General features: G+C 38.0%; 1 protein-coding gene across 2 annotated transcripts in view; it reads left to right on the top strand.

The window, feature by feature from the left end:
- The window catches only part of LOC108704460 (glutamate receptor ionotropic, delta-2-like), a 599,719-nt gene extending 573,870 nt beyond the window's left edge, over positions 1 to 25,849 (top strand). Inside the window, exons 15-16 of one of the 2 annotated variants that reach the window (XM_041579681.1) lie at positions 15,021 to 15,261; positions 25,304 to 25,849. In XM_041579681.1, the coding sequence (XP_041435615.1) occupies positions 15,021 to 15,261; positions 25,304 to 25,726 (664 nt within the window). In that variant the 3' untranslated portion in view covers positions 25,727 to 25,849. Of the gene's footprint in view, positions 1 to 15,020; positions 15,262 to 18,743; positions 19,094 to 25,303 lie in introns of those variants that run through there. The other variant, XM_041579682.1, reaches the window with a different exon arrangement.
- The last annotated feature ends 402 nt before the right edge of the window (positions 25,850 to 26,251 follow it).

Below are 26,251 nucleotides of genomic sequence, written 5' to 3'. Positions count from 1 at the left end.
TCTTCCTGTTTCTAACGGGTGCCTGTGCTCCTGGTCCACCACCTGTGATGGGTGCCTGTGCTCCTGGTCCGCCACCTGTGATGGGTGCCTGTGCTCCTGGTCCGCCACCTGTGATGGGTGCCTGTGCTCTTGGTCCGCCACCTGTGATGGGTGCTCCTGGTCCGACACCTGTGACGGGTGCTCCTGGTCCGACACCTATGATGGGTGCCCGTGCTCCTGGTCCGACACCTGTGATGGGTGCCCGGGCTCCTGGTCCGCCACCTGTGATGGGTCTCCAAGCTCCTGGTCCGACACCTGTGATGGGTGCCCGTGCTTCTGGTCCGCCACCTGTGATGGGTGTCCAAGCTCCTGGTCCACCACCTGTGATGAGTGTCCAAGCTCCTGGTCCGCCACCTGTAATGGGTGCCTGTATTGGTCTTGTCTATCTTCATGTCCTGGCTTCCGACTCTGGATGTGATGTCTTGGCTCCTAATTCTGCCAATGTTCCTGATCTGGCTCCTGACCCCAGCGACTTCTTTGTTTTGTTTTCCCATCCTGGTGAAGCTCCTGTTTTCCCATCCTGGTGAAGCTCCTGTTCACGCTTCTGTTTCTAGCGAGGCTTCTGTCCATTTCCCCCGTGTTTGGACTAAAAAGGCTGGGGGACCATTTGATCCTGGGATCGCCCATAGGTCGATCCTCAAGAAGCTCCTGTTCTCGTTTCTGGAGAGGCTTCTGTCCATTTCCCCAGTGTTTGGACTAAAAAGGATGGGGGACCATTTGATCCTGGGATCGCCCAGAGGTCGATCCTCAAGGGGGGGGGGGTAATGTCAGGATCAGCCCGGGACTTGAACTCTGGTGGTGCTGTTCTGGCAATTTGCAGCACTTACCTCATGAGCCACTGGGGGCTCTCAGGACTGGTCCTGAACTCTTGTGTCTATTGTTTCTGTTACCTGCCTGTTCACAGTGTTTCCACCCACCTCGTTTACCCTCATGTGTTTCCCATTCCTAATCACCTTCCCTTTATAAACCCCGCCCTGAGCTTTGCTCAGGGCTGAGTCATTGAATGTATTCTGTTTGTTCTTGACCTGCGAATCTGAATCTGAATCTGAACCTGAATCTGAACCTGAACCTTGAAAACCTTGTATGCCTTGTTCCTGAAAACCTTGTTACCTTGTTTCCTGAGTGAGTACCTTTGTTCCTGTGTTCCCAATTTTTCCCTCACCATCTGGATACCTTGATTAGCCTTTTTGCCTGTTCCTGCCTTTTGTGTTTCTGTGTTCTGACTGCCAATAAACCTACTATTACTTTCATCATCATCATCATGTCTTTGCCGACAATCACCTATGGCTACACCCCTGGGCTCCCACCATATCCACTCCCCTTGGAGTGGCTATCCTCGGTTACAGCGGTTCCCCGTTGTGAACGTTACAGCTGGCTTCTCACTTCAAGTGGTGTAGTAAATTTAGATTGTCCTTGTTTCAGTATTCCTGGTTTCTTAATTCTGACTAAAGATCCAGGCTAAAAGTGTAACATCTGCAACATGTAACTTGGTGCGTATCTGTCTGCCATGTAATAATTCAGCAGTAGATGATTGAGTTGTTGCATGGCACGTTGCTCTGTAGTTATGTAGGAACTCTGATGTGAATACTTTCCAAGATTTCCCAGTAAAATTTGTTGTCTGTAGTGCTTCTTTCAGACTTCTGTTGAATCACTCGATTTCTCCATTTGCTTGTGGGTAATACACTGAAGATTTCCTATGCACGATATTTCTCTCTCTCAGAAAGAATTCAAACTCAGATGAGACAAACTGTGGTCCATTGTCTGATATTAACTCCTTTGGATTACCTTCTCTGCTGAAGACTGTAGACAGAAATGTTATTACTAGCTATTATTAGCTGATGTTATATGAGAAACAAATGCAATTTCAGGCCATTTACTGTAATAGTAGTAATGAGACCATCAACTAATTGCAGGTTAAATCCAGCAAAGAGATCCCTTCCAAGTATAGCAATACCCTTATTAACAATGTAAAAGTCAGATTTTGCAGTATTTGATTCAAATTGTACAGTCACTGGCAAGCAACCAAGCACATGGATTGGATCCTTTAAGTAACAGACCAGTTTCACGGCAGGTGCAACAAGTGGATCTTTTGCAAAGTATTTCAAGAAAATATCCTTTGGTAGTATAGAAACAGCTGAACCCGTATCAAGCATCAGGTTAATGGAGTGTCCCTTGTCAGCAGAAGCAATACTTACAGTGCATATATACTTGCCTGGAATAAATGTACCAGCTTTATCCACACTTAATACTGTAACATTTGTAGTAGTGACTTCATGAACATCTTTAGCAGAACTATGGCAGATCTTAGCAAAATGTCCTACTTTTGTGCAGTTGTGGCACTGTAAAGCTTTTGCAGGACATGTAACAAGATTTGCAGTGTGTTGTGTTGAACCACAGCGAAAGCAGTATTTTCTATTTGTATTTGCTGTATGGTTTTGCAGTGTAGGTGAATCCCTTTCCTTAGCATTGTATTTTGCCTGTGACTGTGCAGTATTAGGCCACAGTGCTGAATTCACAATCTGTACATTCCCAGCAGTTTCCTGACTAAGAGTTTAATCCTCTGCCACTGCTGTTTCAATTCGGCTAGCAACTGTAATAGCCTTTGCAAGGGTTAAAACCTGCTCTAGGAGCAGTCTCTCTCTAATGCGAGGTAAGTTTGTTTTTTACACTATTTGGTCTCTCTTTCATCTGTTAGATTCCAAAAGTCACAGGTAACAACCTGCTTTCTCAAAGCTGCTACAAATTGTTCTGTGGATTCGACATTACGTTGTCCACCTTGGTGGAATTTATATCTTTCAGCAACCACTCTTGACACGAAAAAGTTCTTTATAGAAGTAAGAGCAGTTTCACAAGTATCAGCTAATGATAATGTATAGAATATATGCTGTCCCTCTGCTCCCAGGCAGTGAATAAGTAAAGCACGCTTTCTAGCAGCAGAAATCTCCCCTTGGTCACCAGCAATAATGTAATTTTCAAACATACGGATCCAAGCTGTAAAAGGTATGGTAGGCTCACCAGGGTTTGGAAGAAAAGGTGCAGGCTGCTGTAGATGTAGAAGAGCCATCTCGTCGTCAATCTGTTATGTTTTGTGTAGCCGAGGATGAGTAGAGTATAACAGTGCTTTATTAGCAGACTCATGCAGCCATTACACAGCAGTACCTTTCACTTTTAAGATGTCAGGAAGTACAGGGCACAGTGACATCTACAGGCATTTGTATAAACACCACACACTACTTTCAGGTTTCTTACTCTGAGTTAATCAGCGACTTGAAGGGGGGCCATATGGGACATAACTGTTCAGAGTTTGCAATTGATCCTTAGCATGCAGCTCAGATTCAAAAGCAACAGTTGTGACCCATGTGCCCCCCTCAAGTCACTTCCTGGCAAAACAAGTAGTGTTCTGGCTAATATGTTAAACATCCAGTCACTCCAGCCTTTATAGATTACTACAAAAAATGGATTGTGTAGATAGATTATGTAAATTTCTCGTCCTCAAGGAGTAAGGAGCCTTCTTCAAGTGGGAATAGGTAATTAGTAAATAGACTATTTTTCAGACAGACAAAAAATATATATTAACAGTTAGACTAAACAGCAAAATCTTGCATAACAACAATATTTTATACCAGGACAGTATATTATGTAGGAACAATAGATTAGTAATTAAAGGCTTAGTTCACCTTAAACTTTATTTTGACTGTGATATAGACAGTGGTATTCTAATCAAATTGGCAGTTAGTTTTGATTTTGTCTTATTTTTTGTTCAATTACTTAAATTTCTTGTTCTGCAACTCTCTGGCTCAACATCTTAACTGATTGCTAGGGCCTGGTTAGACTAGCGTCTGAGCAGTAGTGTTGAATTTAAAAAAAAATGGCATAGGGCTGAATAAAAAAATGTATGTAAATAACAATAAAAACAGCAATAAAACTAAAGCCTTAGGGCGAGGCCACATAAGCATATAGAACACTGATCCTGATATTTATCAAATCTGAAACTTGTGTCAGTTTGTCGGAATGGGTTTACCTGCTTTTGGATGTTAAATATTGTCATGCCAGAGCAGTATTGAGCTGGTATTATGGCATTACACGGGAAACATTTGGTCTCCGGCTCACAAAGAGACCTTTGATTGGGCAAGGAAGCTGAGCCAGTCAGTTCCTTTTGATCAAGGAAAGGAGCTGTGAATCTGGAACTGCAGGGGAGATAGTTATGAGAAAATATATAGATTATAGGAAAGGATCCATATCTCCATTGCCATAAGATTCACATCCTCATAACTCACATATTGGTTATGAGGAGGTCACATGCTTCCTAATGACATCAAACAGGGCTAGCCTATACCCATCAGTTAGGTGGGATGGTTCCTGGGGGACTGGGGCATGATATACCCCTCATGTTTGGTATTATTCTGATTGCCCACATATGGATCACAGCATGCCCATATTTTCATTATAATATTGGGTGCTGGCAAGTACCAATATTATATTGAGGAATCTGGCCTGAAAATAACAACCCCCTGCAGCACACCTACCTCATGTATAAGGTTAGGAGGAGGCTGTCCCAGCAGGCAATAAAAAGGTGACAGGTCATCAGGTCATGCAAAGAGGTTCCATATCCGTGGATTGTATGCCCAGTGTTTCCTAACTTTTTGCCTCAGAGGACACAACAGGAAATTCCTAAACTTGGCTAAGTACCTAGGGTTTTCTTAGTGTTTTTATTTCTTTTTATTTTATTTACTGTTTTGCAATTCTATGTTTAATGTATGTCTTCTTTGTAACATGTTTTTTTATATATATGCACTGTCACTGCGGTAATATATAAGTTAATACGTAATGTCCTTGTACTCTAACAAACTGATTGCCCATATGAAAGCTTGTGCCTAAGTGTATGAACACTTTGTAAGTGTGGAAAGGGAAAGTTGCTTATATACATGTTTAGTAATTAGTAAGGCTAGCAGGAAAGTGTGTTTTTTAATGTAAATTGACCCTTCGGCTGCTCGAGTACTTGTTGAACTAGTAGGATCTTACCCTACCTGTTTAATGCATTGTTGTATTGTGAGTTATTACCTGTTATAGAGAGCAGGGGAATAGTCACAATAGGTTTCTATTGCCTGTTAATGATAGATGGTGGCAGTGAATACATTTTCTGGGTGTTAGTATGTTTGGGGTGTCTGATGCTAGTCTAACCTGTGTGTACGGAGAGAGTGTAAACCCTTATAGCCAAACCCAAGAGTTTGGTGTGGTTGAATGTCCCATTTTTGGGACAAATATATTTATTCAATATGGATTATTTGGGGACAGTGCAGCAGTAATGTGCACTAATACCCATCCAAGATTCGTATTTCCGAAGGTGATATTTGCATTTTTATACTGCTCATAACTAGGGATGTAGCGAACTGTTCGCCAGCGAACTTGTTCGCGCGAACTTCGACCGTTCGCGTCCGCCGAATGTTCGCGAACGTCGCGCGACGTTCGCATTTTGAGTTCGCGTTCGATTCGAATACAAATCGTTCGACCATTCGACCATTCGAATTCCTTCGACCGCTAAAAATCGAACGATTTCCATTTGTTCGAACGATTGTAAGCATTCGATCGAATGAAAAGCATTCGATCGAATGCTTCGATCGTTCGATTCGAATGAAAATCGTTCGATCGAACGATTAAAATCCTTCGATCGTTCGAATCGAACGATTTTAGCGGGTGTTCGAAGTTCGCGGTGTTCGAAGTTCGCGAACGTTCGCATTTTTTGCCGGTGTTCGCGAACGGCGTTCGCGAACACCAAATCGGCAGTTCGCTACATCCCTACTCATAACTGGCTTTCTGCTTAACAAAGAGTCTGCAAACCCACGGTTTACTGTATGTAGGAAAATCATAGATCTGCAGTGGTAACTGGTAAACAGACTGGAGTGATATCAAAGATTTCAGTGAAGTTGTGCATTGGAGAGTACCTTAAGCTTGTGCAGATTTCTAGTAAACCACAAAATTGATACTGTCCTTATGTTGACATACAGTATGTAGAACTTTTGGTATGCACATGTAAAGCCTTCAGCCTAATCTCTGAACTCTTAGGTCGAATTTTGAATTCCTGTGATTTTTTTAAACTCTATTAAATTTGAATATACTCGAAATTTGAGTGGGGGGTTATTTATTAAAAAAATAGAATATCTAAAACTCGGACGAATTTTACCGATTAAAAACTCGAATCGAATTCGAATCAAATTCAACTAAACTCGATTCGAGTTTTTTTCTCCGAAAGTCTACTAACGTTAAAATTAACATTCAAATTGGTCCATGGACCCATAGGCGGAGGGTGATTTTTTTGTTTGGAGAGGCTAAAGTTGACTATATTATGGCTAACTTAAAGGGAACCAGTCACCCCGAATGTCTTTTACCCCACCAGAGGGGTGGGCTAATAGAGCCTGAACTCGGTTGGGTTAAACAGAAGGGGTTTTTTTTCAAAATATATTAGAGACAGTGGGTGCTGGCACATTATACACAGTGGGAGACATTGGGTACTGGCACATTAAACACAGTGGCAGACAATGGGTACTACACAGTGGGAGACAGTGGGTCCTATCTGAACCGTAATGTATGAAAAGCTTTTAAAAGTCTCAATAACAAAATACCTCATATAATGGTATTTCCTGCATTAAAGCAGAATTTAGTTGTAACTAATAATGTCAAGGTTTAGGGATGATAGTAGGATTTTTTTTGGTTGGGTATTGTGTAATAAAGACAAATATATAACAGAACAATGGGCCTCTCAGAGGCTAACTTTCTCTGAGGCTAATATACTAAATAAATGGAGATTTTCTCTAACATTATTAAAGAAATGCAAATATCTGTTGGTTTCCCTGGGGTATTGAGTAAACTGAAACAAAACCCTCTGTGCATAAATGGAAAGGTTAACAAAGGAATGTATTTTTAGAAGCGCTTGCATTTAAGAGATACAATGCAGATGTGACATCAGTACGAATTGATGATTATAAATAAAGTAATTTAAATATGTAACCAAGAAAGCAATAAAGGAAAATGAAAAAAGCGTCTTTCTAAGGTGAATGAAGTGATTAGAAAAATATATTATAAATACATATATTTAAATATAGGAATAATGCAAACACTAAGGGGCTGATTCACTAAGGGTCGAATATCGAGGGTTAATTAACCCTCGATATTCGACTAGGAACTAAAATCCTTCGACTTAGCGCAGATAGCACGATCGAAGGATTATTCCTTCGATCGAACGATTAAATCCTTCGAATCGAACGATTCGAAGGATTTAAATCCAACGATCGAAGGAATATCCTTCGATCAAAAAAATTTAGCCAAGCCTATGGGGACCTTCCCCATAGGCTAACATTGACTTCGGTAGCTTTTAGATGCCGAACTAGGGAGTCGAAGTTTTTTTTTTAAAGAGACAGTACTTCGAATGGTCGAATAGTCGAACGATTTTTACTACGAATCCTTCGATTCGTAGTCGAAGGTCGAAGTAGCCCATTCGATGGTCGAAGTAGCCCAAAAAAAACTTCGAAATTCAAAGTTTTTTTACTTCGAATCCTTCACTCGAAGTTAGTGAATCGGCCCCTAAGCAGGTAGGTGCATTTATAATAGAGATTGGAAGGTTGCTTATTTGGAATGAGAAGGCAGAGAAAGTAGAAGTTTTCAATCACTTCTTGATACCAATGTTTACTTGTTGACTATTTATTGTGCTTCTAGTTTTTATTCAAGCTGTTACAGTGAGCTATACTGTTTTCTTACTATGATAGCTGGCAAATCAACTAACATTGCTGCAAAGCCAAATCTGCTGTTTCCTGCAACAATAAAGCATCACAGTTACAAAGCAAAATTTAAAGGACACATTCATGCTTACAAACATCCACATCTTTTCAAACTACATGGTTGACATAGAACTATGACAGAGAACCTCTATGATGCGGTAAAATAAGTTATATATCACACTTAAGATTCAGTAGGAAAGGTAAAAAATGTAATAGAAAAGGCAAAACAATTTGGGGTGGTTATAGATTTGGTGATCTTGATTAAGGGAATATTTGATAAGCCAACTAAGAATAATGGTTGGGTTTCTTGCTGTCACACAATTAAATAATGTAAATTTAAATGTCTAGGGGCAACCTTTAAATAATATTACTGGAAAAAGACTTAGACCTGCAGCAAAATAACTAATTGGCAAGAAAACCATTCATGGGATCACTTCTGTCAGTGTAATATGTAAAGAACAAGAGGCTATATTATAGGTCAGATGCAAGACATTTTCATTTTCTGAGATGTAAAGAGTTCTTTATTGTAATAGCAGGAGGGCTGTTGAATATTCTTTCAGAGTCTATGATGGTACATTTAATTATTGCTTTCAAAAAAGCATGCTAGCTTTGTATATAGAGCTTCAGTAGCCAGTCTAATTAAAGCACAATAAATTCATCTTCAGTTGTATAATTGTAATTAAAGAGTTAAGAATCTTGAAAAAAAAGATATATTTGATAATATAATGATATCAGATAATGTAAAAAGCTTTGGATATATAAGTTTATGCTAAATTACAAATAACATGCAAAGACAATGTTATGATAGTAAAATGTTATGATGTAAAAAAAAAAAACTTTAATTTCTGTTGTCAGTCAGTCTTTAACATTGCAATTGTAGGGATGTGTAAAATAGCCACCCCTAATATTTTGTGCAGGCAGTCCCTCCATTTTATGGACACCTAATTGGGTCCTAAAATACAGTTGGGAGGGGTACTGTTGACTCTTGCTACTTCTGACAGTGACCAGCAGATGGCACTGTGCTAGGATATAAAAGGCTCTGAAGTCATGCTTTCAGGGTCCATCTTGTGCTGGCTCTAGCCTGTGCAGGAGGCAGAGCTCGAGTGGAACCTAGACAGGTCAGGTCTAGTAAGAATAGGCTACTCACCCTTATAGATCACTCTAGGAGTGACAGTCAGTCAGATCATTTAGCTGAGCAGCTTGAGGCTCCTACGAGGATTGTAGTGGGATTAAACTCCCAGGGTACTCAGTGCTCAGAAGTAGGGACTAAGTGTACAGACCTAGGGTAGATAGATTCCCCTCAGATTCCACTTAGGGAAAAGGCTGAAAGCTGGGTGTACCTCCTCAAAGCTGCATGTATTGTTCCTATCTCTGAGGAGAATCATACTGACCAAAGGTGTTGTGAGTACTGCCTATTCAATGTACTGTATGAACCTGCAATGTTATTTATGAGGATTGTATATTATGCTCAATAAATCTGTTCTATGGTCAAGTTATAAGAACCACTGGTGCCCAATTCTTTGCACCCTGATTACAGTTACAGTTGCACTACACCCTGCTTCCACATCGCTTGGAAGGCTCACTCCCTCGGGTTTTAAGGTCTCATCCGGAGCATATGTACTGGGAGTGAAGCTTATAGTAGAGTAAGGTGCACTCAATTTACTATAGCGCTACACAATCTAATTTTCTTTTGGCAGACTAGCACTTAGTATGGTCATTTAAATCATAACACATTTATCTTACAAGCATCATTGTGTCTCTTAAATAGAATCAGAAGTTGCAGATTTGAAACCCATTGGTTGCTATGGATTACTAGGCTGGTGGAAGCTTTACGATCATATGACTGTATCAGTTTAATGGTCACATCTGTGCACACAAGTCTCATGATATAACAGCTATAACTGGAGTGTCTATTTTCAGGTTAATAAATTGGCGTAGTTGACACTAAATATTAATAGTTTTTTTTCATGTGCTTTTATTTTTTCAAATACATTTTAATACAGAGTGCAAAGTCATCATCTTGTCACCTGGAGCATGTTTCTTTTGTTTGTAATGAAAATAACACTACTTTATATACTTAAGATGAACTCTGACATTTTACACGTTAACCAAGCTGTACACATTTCAATTCCAATTATACCTCATTTCTCAGTATGGTACCTTCCTTCTGCTCCCTCGAATGTCCCTCGCTAGCTTTCATTACACTGATTATCTATTTATTTGAAGCCTAGATTACATTTTACAAAAGATAATGCCTGCTATTTCTGTTAATAAGTCCTTGACTTTTACTGCTAATGTAAAAATACAAAATAGACAATAATTAAAGTTCTCTAGACACAGCAACTCCATAGATACACCATTTTACCGTTTGACAACTCAAATTGTAGGCATTTCTATGAGCAAGTTCTGTATACGGGCTCTTTTGTATGAGCCAACACTACATTATGATATACAAAATATTATTTGACATGTAATCATAATTTAATGAATGATTCAATCACTTATTTATTTGAATTAAAGATTCTAAAGAACTAAAGCTAAACAGAGAATGTCGTTATAGTGCTTTGTGAGTGAAGATTTGTGCCTCCGAATAGGCCTTCTTCTTTTCTACTGATTCACAACAATGTTTAGGGCTGCACTCATTTACCTGAACTTATATACAGTATAAAATAAATGAGAAACTGTCGGGTAGTTTCAATTTAATTGTAGATATTGTATTATCACATGTAACATGGCGGCAAAATGCATCAGAATTGAAATTACAAGCATCAACTGATAAATTATCCATACTTTCTGATAATATTTTGATGATCTCTAACAAGCACTGGATCGGTGATGGCAAACATTAACTTTTGAAGTAAATGGTCAAATTAACCCTCAAGAGAACACACCACCATCACAGAGGAGAGGGCAACTTGTAGATACACGCTTAGAGGAGAATAAACTGGAGGTTCATATTATCTTGCATTATCACAATAGCAGCTTAATTTACAGTCACCAGCACTGAATGTTGTAAATCAATTTATGTTATCCATAAAACAGAACAAGGGTTCCCAGGCTGCTGGGCCCTTTCCTTTGTCTTTTCTCATCTGTTATTCACAGGTTATCAACACAGGAGTAGAAAAGTCACTCCCATTAATTTTGACGCCGGCGTTAATGGACGTCTGAATAGTGTTGATGCACGTCGATTTTGACACGAGCTGGAGTTTTGCGAATTTATTCGCTGGCGGCGAAACTCTAAAATTGGCAGCGAATTTGAGCCAGGCTAATTTATTCGCCCATCACTACTCAGGGGTGCTGGCCCTTTCTTTTCTCCTCTTTGGAACCTTAGCTGCTCTACTAGCTGGACTATCAATATCTCTTATCACCTACAGTGAACTTCATGGGTCTGATCTGTCATTAGCTAACCTAAATATTTGGCACCTCACTCAGTGTGGCTAACCGCGTTCTCCCTGGAGTGATTCAGCCTTGCCATTGTTAGGAGAATGCTGATCTGAACTGCATGTGCAGCTTCTTTGTAAGTGAGGACAGACACACCAACTTCTGTTTGTACAGTAACTTGATTGCTTTATAGAACTCAGTAGAAACACTTCACCATAACATGCCTGCAACAGGAAATTTCTTAGAGAGAATACACACACAGTAAGAGAAAGAAGCAAATCACACAGGGTTACAGGTCAAACATGACATCACATTGCTAAGCAACACTCACTGCATTAAGTAATAAAACCCTCCCTGCATTAAGTAACATGCACTGGAACAATCTCTGTTGTATTCCAAAAGCCTTTTGACATCAGCCAAAGAGAATGTAGAGCACTACCCCCTTATAGATACAGTAAGCTAAGGAATTTCCTCCTAAATGACATAGAGAAGAACCTACTCTAGAACCTCGTCAAGGGATTTCCTTACCTAAAAGCACCATCAAGTGACTGGAATAACTATTTACATGAAATATATTGAAAGACAACTGGTAGTAGCACTCTCCAATATCTAAAGTTTAAACATAGGGGGCTGCCTATACCCTTCTCTTACATATTAAGAAATCAATAAGGCAGCACTCACAATTTGTAAAAAAAAAAAAAGTTTATTAAGTTAAAAATATATTTAAAACACAGGCTACATATGGGGCATTCAACCTGGCCTTTGTCATGCCAAAAAATAGTACACATGTATCTGCATGGTGGAGCGCTTTTAAAGAGACTCACTGCAAGTGACTTCACATTAAACTTTCCGCACATTATTCAGCAATTATAATATATACATGTTTTGACCTCATTATATTTTATATATGTTACCACTACCATTACGGAAATAATGGCTAACAATGTACACAAAAAATAGTATTTAGTAAATCGAATCACAACAAATTAAAGGAAAATATACAGGTCATATGTTTCTATTTATTCCATTAGGTTCTCTATCCCCTCTATTCTTCAATGGAGGAACTACTTTGAAAACATTTTCTGTAAAATGCCTTGAAACAGGTAAATTCATATTACCCAAATTTATGGAAGACCTATGTTGGGATATATGTGATTTGATCATGTGCGTGGTCTCACCTGTATAGATGAGGCCACACGAATAGACCAACACATAAATAACATATTTTGGAACACAAGTGAAGTGAGCCCATAAATGTACAATATAACCTGCTTCTGGATGTAAAAAATCCTTACCTTTAAGCACATAAGGACACTGCTTACAGCTAAGACAAGGTGACATCCCCACTGATCTACAACCCAAAAATGTCTCTGGGGGTTTTGTTTCTTTCTTTATTTGGGCTGATGTAACAGTCCAATAACAACTTCTTCATTATAAGAGATACCACCTAAACATGTGAAGAAATCTATACCTGTAAGTCAGTTAACTAAAGTTAACAGAATAATAAGTGGCCCAGATGAAAGTTTAAAGCACCAAGGGTTAATGTGTCAAAAATTCAGAGAAAGGGGTTATCCAGAAGCAGCCAATTATGATGCTAGAGGTAAGGTACAGTAGATTGTAGATGTGATTGACAAGCAGATGTGTTCTAGACTATAATAACTATAATAATCATTCATGTTGGATATTAATCAATAGTTTTTCAGCACTGTAGATCGCATAGAAAGATAACACAGCTTTTTGGCCTACCAAGAGCTTTAGCTAAAGAGACTACACATCCCAACATACTGTGCCTGTTAGGAAATCAGCAAAGTCCCGGTGGCAGTAACGCTAGTGAATTGACGCTAGCGTTAGCCACTTCGCCCTTTAGGGAATCTGCTCATATGTTCTTTAATACTTCGAACTGCAGTGTTTTGATCATGAAATCAGTGTCCAGTGTCCATACTACATTGTTTTTATACACAATATTCTCCATAACATAAGTGCTTGTAAAGCAGTATTCTTACTGGTCAATTATTTTGGGTCTATGATTACTGGTCAGCAAAATTTTCATTGGTGAATTTCCTTTCATCTGTAATCTGTAATGACTATTGATGAAACAGAGGGCACAATGGAGTCGCTGCATACTAAGCTTCACTGGGATTGACTGTTACATAGTTGGTAAAAGACAGATACTGTATATTTTAGATATGTCTCTTAGTCCAAAGTGATTTGCTTATTGATTGTATCTAAGGAGACCATTGAGTTATTTTGGATGTGTAACATAATAGCCAGAACACGATTTCCGGCATTTCAGCTCTATAATTCAGAGTTAGTCAGCGACTTGAAGGGGGGCCACATGGTACATAATTGTTCAGTGAGTTTGCAATTGATCCTCATCATTCAGCTCAGATTCAAAAGCAACAGATATGACCCATGTGCCCCCCCCCCTTAAGTCCCTGATTGGTTACGGCCTGGTAACCAGTCAGTGTAAACCAAGCAAGCTGAAAAGCAGGAAGTAGTGTTCTGGCTATTATGTTGCACATCCAGTCACTCCAGCCTTTATACATTAAATTTTTGCCTAACTGACTATATTAGAAACATTGTTTTATTTTACACAGCCTATCTATTTACCCAGTTTTTATTTTTACACTGAACTGTTCCTTTAATTTCTTGTACCACCCTATCAGTCTCTATGTTAATCATTGGCGTTTACCAATGTCCCAGACACAAGAGCACAAAATCGCATTCCTAGGTGGTAATTTACCCAGCACTTTTGTATTGCTTTTCCTCACTAAAAATGATGTGCAGTTAAGGCACCTACGTGTCTTCTCAAGCCTACCCACATATATCCTTAGTTGAGTTAGTGACAGGCATGCCTGTGTCTTTCTGGTCATCCCTAGGAAAGAAACACCAGAAAAAAAGAACATTTCAAATGATACCCCAAATATCATAAGGTAACTTACAATAACGTTCGGCATTATGGGGACTTGCAATATATTACTCTAGTACCATGCAATTTAAATATAAGCTATGATGTATTTGTTTATGTTCTCATTTAGTAGCCAGGTTCCTGATAGCTTGCATGCAATTGAATAATGTTCCGAGGTAGCATGTTTTACCCAAGCACAGATGATTTTAAATAAACAGGACAAATCCCTTTTGAACAACAGCTGTCATTGTGCTATAAAGAGCTACAAGCAGCAGCTAGACAGAAATGACAACACTCCCTATAACATTTTATGCCTTTCCTAGGCGGAGATTATGCTCATTTTAGAACAATTGAATTACCCGAGTGCTAAGTGGTAGGCAATTACTTTGCCACTTTCAAGTTTGCAGTGCCTTAAGTGATTGAGAGAAAGGTGCCGAGTGAGAAATGGGCATTCTGCCTTACTCTATATTACATGAGCTATGAAAACCCAATGGGGGATGTAACTGTTCACTTGTGAGTAATTTTCTAGCCTAACTTACCATGGTCTGGAACTTACTGAACTAAGGATTTTTACACTGATATTATCAAGGGTATTACAACATGGATAATTGTTTGAATTTAAAATAAAACATTAAATAGCACTGAGTAAAATACTTATTTTCAGCCTGGAAGATCAATAATTGCCAGCCTTTTATCTTCAGGCTTCTATGTAGCATAAACAAATAGTGTAGAAAGGCCGCCACCTTGTGGATTATTCAGAAATGTCAGCAGGCTCAAAAATTACCTTCACTTTCATAGTTTTTTTTCTCAACTGTAGATAGTTTGCTAGTATGTGTTTAAATGCAAAATTGGAATATTTATAGGTCCAATGTCATTTGTACAATTTATTTATTTCTGCTGTGTTTGTGCTGTTCCTGCAGGATCCTTGAACTCCAGCAAAATGGAGACATGGATATTTTTAAACATAAATGGTGGCCAAGGAATGGACAATGTGATCTTCATTCTTCAATGGACACTAAACATAAGGGAAGTGCCCTGGATATTAAAAGTTTTGCTGGGGTGTTTTGCATCTTAGCAGCAGGCATTGTGCTATCCTGCTTCATAGCAATGGTGGAGACGTGGTGGAGCAAGAAAAAAGGTTCGCGTGTGCCATCAAAAGAGGTAACTATTTATACTCTGTGATTATATACGAAGTTTTATTTGTGTTTACTTTGACTTTGAATTCTTGATTCTCACAAAATATATAGCAAAAGTTACTAAACCAAACTAGATGACTAAACTTGATTCTTCTTTACTTCCAGAGTAGAAGAGGTTTCAGTTCTTGGGATTTTCTCAATGGAGATTTTTAGGAGAGTGTTGCGGTCTCTTCACACCAACTTGTCTATGGCCATAATTAACACAAGCCCTTGTTCTGCATAGATAAGAGCCAATGAAATTGCCTGATTCAGTAAGAATCATGACAATTTAAACTATGCAAATTTCTGGGCAAATTTGCTTGTGCAAACGCATGCCTGATTTGCACATCTTTATTCCAACCCTCTTGCCCCTACATTAAAGTAAGGATATGATTACATATTTTATGTAATACGTTTTTATTAATGTAACTGCTGATCAGTTGCAAAAGGTCAATAGATGTTCCATAAATTAGCCTGACTGTTTTACAGATATTATCACATCAACTCTCTATTTGGAAACAGTTTACAAATACAGTGGTTGAAATTGTCACTCATAGCATGATTGGCAACCTCATCTAATATGAAATATTGAATCCTCGCTTTTCCTTGAGTTGTGGTTTAAAGAACAGAAAATGAAATATATTTCTTGGTATACTGCACATTCAACTATCCAACTGCAAAGTAGGTCAGATGAATCAAATATTTAAAAAATGTGATGAATTACTCATTTCAAATTCAGCCAAGAAAATAGAGTACATTTTGGTCTTTTCAATAATCCACTGTATCTTTTAGCTATACTGCCAAATTCCAACTTGGAGCCAGAACGGAAGACGTAAACAGATGCTCAGAATCATGACATTTGTATAGAAACAATAGCAGCTATTATCATTTGAATTATCTCTGGTTCCCATTTATTACGTGCTTTTTGTTATTTGACTCAAACACGGTGAGAAAGAAACAAATACATTTTCAGTTAAATCAAAATGATTAAGGCATAAATCACATCTATAAAAGACAAATGACACAATAATTAGAGACAATTATCTAAACATATTAAAAAGGTCAGTATTTCAGTTCAGATCAGGAATCACTGCAACTAAAATTACCACTAATAGTAAACTGCAGTTCTTTCTCTTTTCATAGCCTTGCTACCATAGCAGGGGAAACTATATGATAAGCTCAGCTTGAATATTAACTAATTTTAACATTACCATATTCATTGTTGAGACTATGTACAGTCCATTTCAGATACATTTTCATACCAAAAATGTTATAGAAGAGGTCGATAAGTGTACTTACAAACTAGAGTAAAACAGCTATAGTTATATATCTATTTTACATTTGCCAGTTCAGAGCATTTTAAGCTATAAAAAATGATGGTTTATTTTAAAGTCCCATATCTAATAATCTAATTCTTGTACTACCATGTCCAGGAGTCTGAATAAAAACTTTATACTGAGTCAGAAACCCTACTACTACGGCCTGTAGGACTACTACGGCCCATGCTGTTGCACCTAAATCAGAACCAAAAAATACAGTTCTTAGGCAGCACGAAAAGAACAGCACAGCCAACATTATAAAAAGATGCTTTTTTTATACCAGTTTGCATCAGATTCTCTAACACCAGATGTCCTTTTAGCCTCACTTAGAGACCGACCATGTGGCAGGAGACAAACGGCTTCATTATTAGTACAGAATATGCTGCACAGATTTTTAGTGCTTGTAGTGTACAATTTAACACGTCTCATCTGATATTCAATCTGGTAGCACAAGCTTTATAATAACTTGATCCAAATGTGAACAAACAGAACATTATGTGATGACATATTATTGCACAGTTACATATTTTTAGAAGAAGCTGATAAAAAAACGTTACATTGAAAGGATCTTCTTTTGAACAGCGACTTTCCTTTATAAATATTTTTGCTGATATTTCTACACTTTGTTACAACTTGATTTATATATATGTAATTGCCTCTGCAGTTTTTCAGGAGGCATGGGGATGCATGTTATTTTCTTGGATTATTCCTACTGCCTAACACAGAGTTTGCATCCGATTCACTGAGCGCTAGTCTGGTGGAACTAATGCTGCAACATGCTATGGGAACCCTAGAGCTACCACTAGGTCCTGTATGGTTCCCTATTGGCTATAGTTGTGGTTGGACACCATTTATCAGAAGTGGCAGGATGGAAGCATTAGCCACCATGTAGGAGTGCATATTACTTCACATACCTTAATAAATTGTGTATACATGCCCTCTCTATTCCTTCCAATTCAAAGATGCCCCTGTAGATTTTTAAACAGTTATAATCTTTTAAATCATTTAATCACAACCCATTAAAACTTCAAATGACTGCAGATCCAGCATGAGCCAGTCGGTTAAAAAACACTTTTTTTTGATATCTGAACTCCTGCTTTAAATAATAAATTAGTTCAACTATATTATGGAGCCATTACTACTCATCAAGTGATGGCATCAACAGCTTCCGTAGGGCTTTCTTGGAAAACCAGAAATATCATTAAGTAAATGGAACCTTTCATTTTACATTGTAGCCGTTGCTCATCAGCCACAAAGACCAGAGTTCATGAGAGTTTATACTTTACAGAATTTGTAGCATAAACACCACCACCCAGGATAAAATATTTAAAAGCAGAAAGGGATATGATCTCAGCCAGTCAAGACATTTCAGGTCACTAATAGCTAGCTTGCAGAAAGGCCAATTTCTGGAATTAACACCACTACTGGCCTATGTTCAAGTTTTGTAAAAACATAAAGGGCATGTAAAGGCAAAACAATAAAATCCCATTTTTACTTTCTTTAATGAAAAAGAAATCTATCTCCATTATACTTTAATTAAAAAATGTGTACCATTTTTATAAGAAATCTGACTGTATGCAGTGAAATTCTCCCTTCATTTACTGCTGTGCATAGGAATTGTCAGATGGTCCCTAACTGCTGAGCAGGGAAACAATCATACTTATGAACAGCAGGGGGAGCCCCCACCTTACTTCCCAGCCATGCAGAACTCAAGCAGCTTTGTTTATGATGATCCCTAAGTAAGTTCATATTTATATTTAGAATACAAAATACAGCATTTCTAGCCTTATTCTATTTTAGACTTTACATGCCCTTTAAAGAACTGCCACTGGTGGCCTAAAACAAACATCTGAAGTCATACCCCTTCTGCAATAAAGGCTTTTTATATTTTTTTATCCTGGGGGTGTTATTACTTCTAGAAGTTCTATTTGCCAGATGGACAGTAGGTTGCATGTGTGCCTAGTTAAGAAATAGATTGGTTAATGCTGACTTCTTGTCTTTGGTGTTTTATACTTTACATAACCCCAAGATTTATTGGTTGACTATATATACTGTGCATCCACTAAAAACTCTATATATTTGTTAAAGGTACAGATGGAGTGTCCGGTATTGCAATTATAAAGCATGATAATTCTGATGTTTTTCACAGGAGGGCCTTCCACTGAGACCAATGGAACACAAGGAAGAAATGTGTGAACTTCTTGCATGAAATGTTGTAATACTGAGTGCTCCATCTGTACGAATCAATGCACTGTATGCATTCTGAATGTAAATGTCCTGAGAAAGAGGCAATGTTAATTCACTGGGCATGATGAATAGAATGTCACAGAGGAGGATGTGATTCAATTGGTTGCCAAATGGTGTATTGCTAAATCCGCCACCTCTAGTGCAAATTAGAATTGCAAAAATGTCCTGGTGTTTTTTTAAATAATAGATAATGTCTTTGTTTGTATTATTTAGACCTGGTTTCCATACCCACATATTAAGGCAATGATTTAACATAACATTCATTTATCATCATACTGAATAGTATTCTGTGCCAAAATGCAATCAAGAATTGGTGCATTTTATATTACCGTCCTTACATTTTTATTCATTTTGCCCATATTTTTCTTTGTGTATCTCTTGATTATGTCTATATTTCTTTTGATCTGTGTAGCGCTGACAATACTATTTTCATTCATGTCACAAGAATTTATATTTAATAAAAAAATCTGTGAAAATTCTGCATCATTCATTCTCCACCCCATGTTTATACCATTGCAGCGCACACATGCCATAAATTGCTCTATTTAAGTACCCTAGACAAGCAATGCTTCTTGCACACAGTCTGCTGAATCCAATAACACAATCTGTAGTCACTCACAGCCAATACATTACACAGCAGTACTTTTATATCAAGCATTTTGAAAGAATAGACTGGCATCCCCACCTCTACATAATAGGATTTATTATTTACAGGCAGACATCTGTGGCCAGGATTCTCTTCTGATAAACTCAAGGCCTAATGGAGCCCTCATCAGTACAGCTGGCGTTCAATGCTGATAGCACAACAGCTACAGAGTCACAAGCTGAGGAAAATGTTCTGTTAAAATGAACATTCAACTGTTTTTTTGTTCTTTTTATTGTTTTGTGGGTTTTTTTTTTCATTATTACAAACCAAAGATGTTCTAGGCATTCACCACCCGCCTCTACTGTAAGTACGATATATACAGAGGAAGGATTATCGTAATTGTGCAGAGTTAAGATACCACATGATGACTTATTAAATAGTCGAACATGTTTGGCATTACCAATGATGGTATCCACAGCTTAAATGACTTTACTTGATCTAAAGGAACTCTTGTCATTATTCTTATTGTGCACATACAGGAGCTGTGTTGGCACCCATTTATTTGTCTCCCATAAGAAACTTAAATGTATCATTTGCTAAGAGGTATCCATGACTATACTGATGTGAAGTCTGCTTAAAAGCTAAATAAAACCTCAAATAGAAAGCACCAGTTTAGTAATTTTAGGGAATTTTGTACACATTGACAAAATTGTTATTCAAAAGTATTATTTCTAAAACAACTAGCAATATTGGTTGCAAAATAACCAGGAATGCACAAATGCAGTTCCCCCTTAGCAACCAATTGGATCTCATTTTCTTACCAGTAGTAGGCTGATCAGAACTCACTGCTAACTGGTTGCTATGCATATATTTTTGTTCATAAATCCCTTATGTGTACAAGAGATAACTGAGGAGCTCTGTTCTGTCAGTATATCAATACTAGAAATCATTGTATAATTGTATACTTAAAAAAAAGACTTAATTAAAAAAAATGATTTTGAAAGAACTACAGACAGGGGGGAAAATGTGTAGCCAATTTTTCTTTTTACCAAAACCATTCTTTTTTCACCACTATATTTTTTTCTGCTTCATAAAGGAGTCACATCACTCATGATCACTACATCCTACTGTCATCAACACGGGAATTAGTGGTCTACTAATATAGATGTTATGTTTTGTGTGGTTTTGGGGTTTTTTTTTTCTTTTTCTATATACTTTTTTATGCATATTGCCTTCCCTACAGCCTTATTGGAAATAAAACCCGATCCTGGGGATTGTATTTACATTTGTACAGGGCACAGAGTGCTCATTTGCTCTTTACAATATCTTAGTCATCGCAAGGTGCTAAAACAAAAAAATCTCTTTCTCCCCTTTAGGGTCAGGGCGCATTCTCAGATTCGGGGTGATTAGTCGCCTGGCGACAAATCTCCACTTCTTCAGGTCGACTAATCTCCCCAACTGCCTCCCGTCGGCGATTTACTTTCCAGCCAGAGGGAGGCAGTTGGGGAGATTAGTCGCCCTGAAGAAGTGGAGATTTGGCACTCGGAACGTTTTGTTTTCCGAAGTCGCCTGAAGTTTCCTTATGAGGCAACTTGTCACCGGACTACTAAGCTCCCCAAATCTGACCGTGTGCCCTGACCCTTATATAATATTTATCTGATGTTTCTACTATTGTCCCCTTATTGCACAAATGGGAACAACTAGGCTCATAGTCATAGTTAATAAGAGTTTTTTAGTCATGTTCTCTGCCATTGCAACAAGTGCTGCACTTCCCTTGATGTGCAATACAGATAGTGTTGAATTCGAGGGGTAGTGAGTGCCAAGACCTGCAGCACTTTAGATAGACCAGAAGACGTTGTTCTAAATGTTGCTCTTTGTACACTGCCTTCTTTTACATAAATAACTCTTTGTTGTCTCCTGCTTGCTTGGTAAAAACAGTATAAAGTACAATGAACATAAGAAACTGCACCTCAGTTTTTCACCTTCTTTGAGGTTGGGAAATGCATGCTATATACTTTTATATTGTATTTTTCACTTTAACCTATAGCTAATAAAAGGCAAAGAGTTTCAGCAACTTGTAGCAACCAATCAAATCTTTGTAAACAGATAACAATGATGCCTGCTGATTGGTTGCTAATACAACTATTGAAAACATGGTTATATTAATTAACTTTTTTGGAACATAACTTCCAAAGAATATTTGTATCTCTTGGCTTGCTTTACAGTTCTTAAATAGAATGTTATACTGCAGTTTGCACTTTTGAAAGTTATTTTTAGAGGAATAGCTGTATTCTATAGTAGAACATCTTTGAACTACAATACAAAGGAATTCATAATATACTATAAGTATACTTCTTTATAAATTATCTGCATGGCTGAATTACGAATCCCTACACTTTTCAGAGTTGGGATTATAATGAACCATAACTTGTTCTTTTAAATATTTTCATTTCTAGAAACCAGGCAGAGGTACAGTATATGGACACTGCTTGTCCATTATCTGTGTTATTGCAATAATGGTACGCATAGTAAAAGCAATGTGTTCTATTGCTTGCCTTTTCATTTCAGTCCTCTATTATGCATACTATTATTTAGTCATAAAATAAATTAGGTTTGTTCTTTTTCTTAACAAAGGTGTCACAAACAAAACTTATTATGCCATTAGAGCAAATTGCAATTTTACAGTGTTCCCCCAATATCTGAATTAGAACTATAAAAGTGTAAATAGGCAGCTTCTAATTATCAGAGAAGAAAGGTTAGTAGGGGTACTCGTTTTTCAAGCTGCTGTGATTACAGGTTTATTTCAAAAGATGGAGTACCGACTAAATAGCCCATCATTAAATAGCAATAACTGCCTGACAAAAGAGCTTCAGCCTGAAATTTGTTTTGTACTCCTTCTACAAAATAATCTGTTTTCACAGCAGCATATGAAAATTGTGTGTCCCTGGCAAGTTTTCTGTAACACTTAAGTGTATGACACATTTTGGAACAGTAGAGAGAGAATCCATTCAACAGGATAATTTTTAGACATTCAAGCAATGAAAGTCTATAACAACAACTGTGCTGCTTTTAATTACTATTCCACGAATTGCAAGTAACCGTTGGTAGCGATGGGCAAATAAATTTGCCAGCCAATTATTTGCGGTGAATTTCCGTGTTTTGCTGCCGGCGAATAAATTTGCATAACTGCTGCGCAAATTTGCAGCGTCAAAACCATCTCAAGTCAACATTGTTCGGACCCCCATTAACACTGGCATCAAAATTGACGCGAACGTCAAAATTCGCATTTTTTCGGCGAAGCAAAACGGGACAAATTCGTCCATCACTAACCATTGGTATTTGTTTTAGAATATCATGCAGCTTACTGTAATCTTTTGAATACGGCCACCCACTTTTATGTATATATGTATATTGATGTTTATATATGTGTTTAAATATACAGCACTACTTGTATGCACAGCATAAATAAATTAAAGATATACAATTAAGTTAAGTTAGGCGGCATAAGAGAAGAAGGACCCCTGAAGAAAATAAATCTCTCTTTGCAGCAATTGCAGCTTTGGAATTCTAGCTGTCAATTTTTGACATGTCCTCTGTAGTTCCTCCCTGAGGTGTGATTGGCTTGTAGAGAATATTTTTCTGACTTTACAAGAGCTTGATAGGATTGAAGTTAGGAATACACCAAATCCACTAATTTGTTATTCGGACGAAAACAGAATCCTTCATGAAAGATTTGGCTAAATACTGAACAGAATCTTAACCATAATTTGAATATGCAAATTGGGAAAATAAGGCACAAAGATAACTGCGCACAAAAAGTCACATGATTTTTTTTTTCAGCCAAATACGAATCCTGCTGAAAAAGGACGAATCCTGGCCTAATTCCGAACCAAATGCTGAATTCAGTGCATCCCAAGTTGATGTCTGGGGATTGTGCCAGCCAGTCCATCAAATATAGTTCTCTGGCTTCCTGCTTTGCCCCAAATAAGTTTTGCATAGCTTAGAAGTATGGTTTAGATCAAAAATACATTTCTGACTGATTTCAAACTTTTGAACAGTATATATCATCCTTATATTATGATCTATTATATACAGTCATAATATAGAACAGAGAATGTTTAACTGTCTCCCCCAAGGATGCTTAAAGGGATCCTGTCATCAAACATGTTTTTTTCAAAACGCATCAGTTAATAGTGCTGCTCCAGCAGAATTTTGCACTGAAATCCATTTCTCAAAAGAGCAAACAGATTTTTTTATATTCAATTTTGAAATCTGACATGGGGCTAGACCAGGGGTCAGCAACCTTTACTATCAAAAGAGCCATTTTGCCCCCTCTTTCACTAAAGAAAAATAGTCTGGAGCCGCAAAACATAAAACACAGCTTATAAAATTTTAACCTTTTTGTAATCTTAACTGTTACAACAACAGAATACAACAAACAGAAGTGCAGTGTGTATGTGTAGGGCTACATTGAAATAAATTAAACACTGAATAGCCCTATTAAATGCTGGTGTTCTCATCTGATTAATGTGAATTCTGCTGATCTTCCCTCTCTTGTCTTGAGTGTGTGACCACGGTAAGGACCACGATGAATCATCTTGCTGCGGCTCGGTCTTGCCTGTCACTCCTGGGACGTCTTTACAGCCCTCACACCTGCGGCTTCCTGAGTGTGCGACCGCGGTAAGCAAACCGATAGCTTACCGCGGTCACACACTCAAGAAGCCGCCAGCAGGTGCGAGGGCTGCATAGACGATGTGACAGGCAAAGCCACAAGACTGAGCCACAGCAAGCAGGATGAAGAGCCGCATGAGGCTCCGGAGCCGCAGGTTGCCTACCCCTGGGCTAGACATATTGTCAATTTCCCAGCTGCCCCTGGTCATGTGACTTGTGTCTGCACTTTAGGAGAGAAATGCTTTCTGACAGGCTGCTGTTTTTCCTTTACAATGTAACTGAATGTGTCTCAGTGGTACATGGGTTTTTACTATAGAGTGCTGTTCTTAGATCTATTAGGCAGCTGTTATCTTGTGATAGGGAGCTGTTATCTGGTTACCTTCCCATTGTTCTTTTGTTTGGCTGCTGGGGGGGAAAAGGGAGGGGGTGATATCACTCCAACTTGCAGTACAGCAGTAAAGAGTGATTGAAGTTTATCAGAGCACAAATCAAATGACTTGGGGCAGCTGGGAAATTAACAATATGTCTAGCCCCATGTCCGATTTCAAAATTGAATATAAAAAAATCTGTTTGCTCTTTTGAGAAATGGATTCCAGTGCAGAATTCTGCTGGAGCAGCACTATTAACTGATTCATTTTGGAAAAAAAATTTTCCCATGACAGTATCCCTTTAAATTACGATTGTTAGGGGTTTTGGACTTTGTAGGTGAAACCCTTGCAAATAGTGAGAAGACTTGCAAATGCCATTCACATATTTTGCAAAAACAAAATTATATGAAGGATTCCTCATAATTCCCTTAGCATGCTTGAGACAGTCCTGTTTTGTGGATTTTAAAAAAAATGTGTTTAAAAAAAAAACCCTAAAATAATACATTTTTTGAAATGCTAAAGAAGTCAATTGAATGTTATTGTATTTGAATTAACGTTCTAAATGTATACAGTACATACAGCTACAATGTAACATTTACTAGAGCTCTTATGTGTTACATTTTTTGAGATTTATGTTCATGCTGAAGCTTCGGTGGTGTAGCTCCTATCAGTGTAACGGACAGTGGTTCTAGAATGGGAAATCTGTATGTATTTGGAAAGTGACATGGACCTTACTAGAAAAGTGTATTAGTGAGCTGGTATGGTAACTCCCCAGCAGCAGATATTTAAGGTACCTACTGAATACTGTGCATTTCCCTCTCCTCTTTTTTTCTCCAGGATGACAAAGAAATTGACCTGGAACATCTCCACCGACGTGTAAACAGCTTGTGCACAGATGATGAAAGTCCACATAAACAATTCTCCACCTCATCAATTGACCTAACACCACTAGACATTGATTCTTTGCCAAATCGACAAACTCTGGAACAAATAAGTGACTTCAGGAATACTCATATAACAACTACAACTTTTATACCTGAGCAGATTCAGACTCTTAGCCGTAACTTATCTTCTAAAGCTGCTTCTGGTTTTTCCTTTGGCAACGTGCCTGAACACCGAACTGGCCCTTTTAGGCACAGGGCACCCAATGGTGGATTTTTTAGAAGTCCCATTAAAACTATGTCAACCATCCCCTATCAAGCAACTCCTTCTCTAGGGCTTAATCTTGGTAATGACCCTGACCGAGGCACCTCTATATGAAATTATAAGAGAGTCTCTTCACTGTTTCTTTTAGGACTCCCTTTGCAAGGAGCTTCTGTAAAAATATGGGACTAACATGGATGTATTTTTTTATATCCAGATTATTAACAATTTTCAAGTTTTGCTTTAGCTTCCTCAATTTAGTCTGTAAATGTATTTTAAAGTTTTTCACCTCAACATTTAATTAATTGCTGCCTTTTTGTTTATTAGCATCTCAGTTTCTTTAATGTACTTTCTCCCTTCCATTTCTCTAAAGCATCTGCAATAACATAACAGTACTCTGCATTATATTCTGCCTCAACCATGAACTACTGTTGTTGGGTCCTTTACCTGAGGACCAATGGATGTATATGGATAAACCCTGCAGTAAAAAATAATAATAATTCAGGCCACAAAAAACTGTAAGAATGCAATTTTGTAGACATACAAAAAGCCATTACTATGCCAGTAAAACCCACTCTAAAAGGGCAGTATACAGTACATCTCTATGTACCTTTGCTTACCATGAGCCTAAAAAAATAGGAG

This window comes from Xenopus laevis, chromosome 1S, assembly GCF_017654675.1.
Source record: "Xenopus laevis strain J_2021 chromosome 1S, Xenopus_laevis_v10.1, whole genome shotgun sequence".
In the NCBI taxonomy this organism is placed as follows: domain Eukaryota; kingdom Metazoa; phylum Chordata; class Amphibia; order Anura; family Pipidae; genus Xenopus; species Xenopus laevis.
Note: the sequence above shows the minus strand (reverse complement) of the source record. Positions and strands in the feature narration are given on the sequence as shown.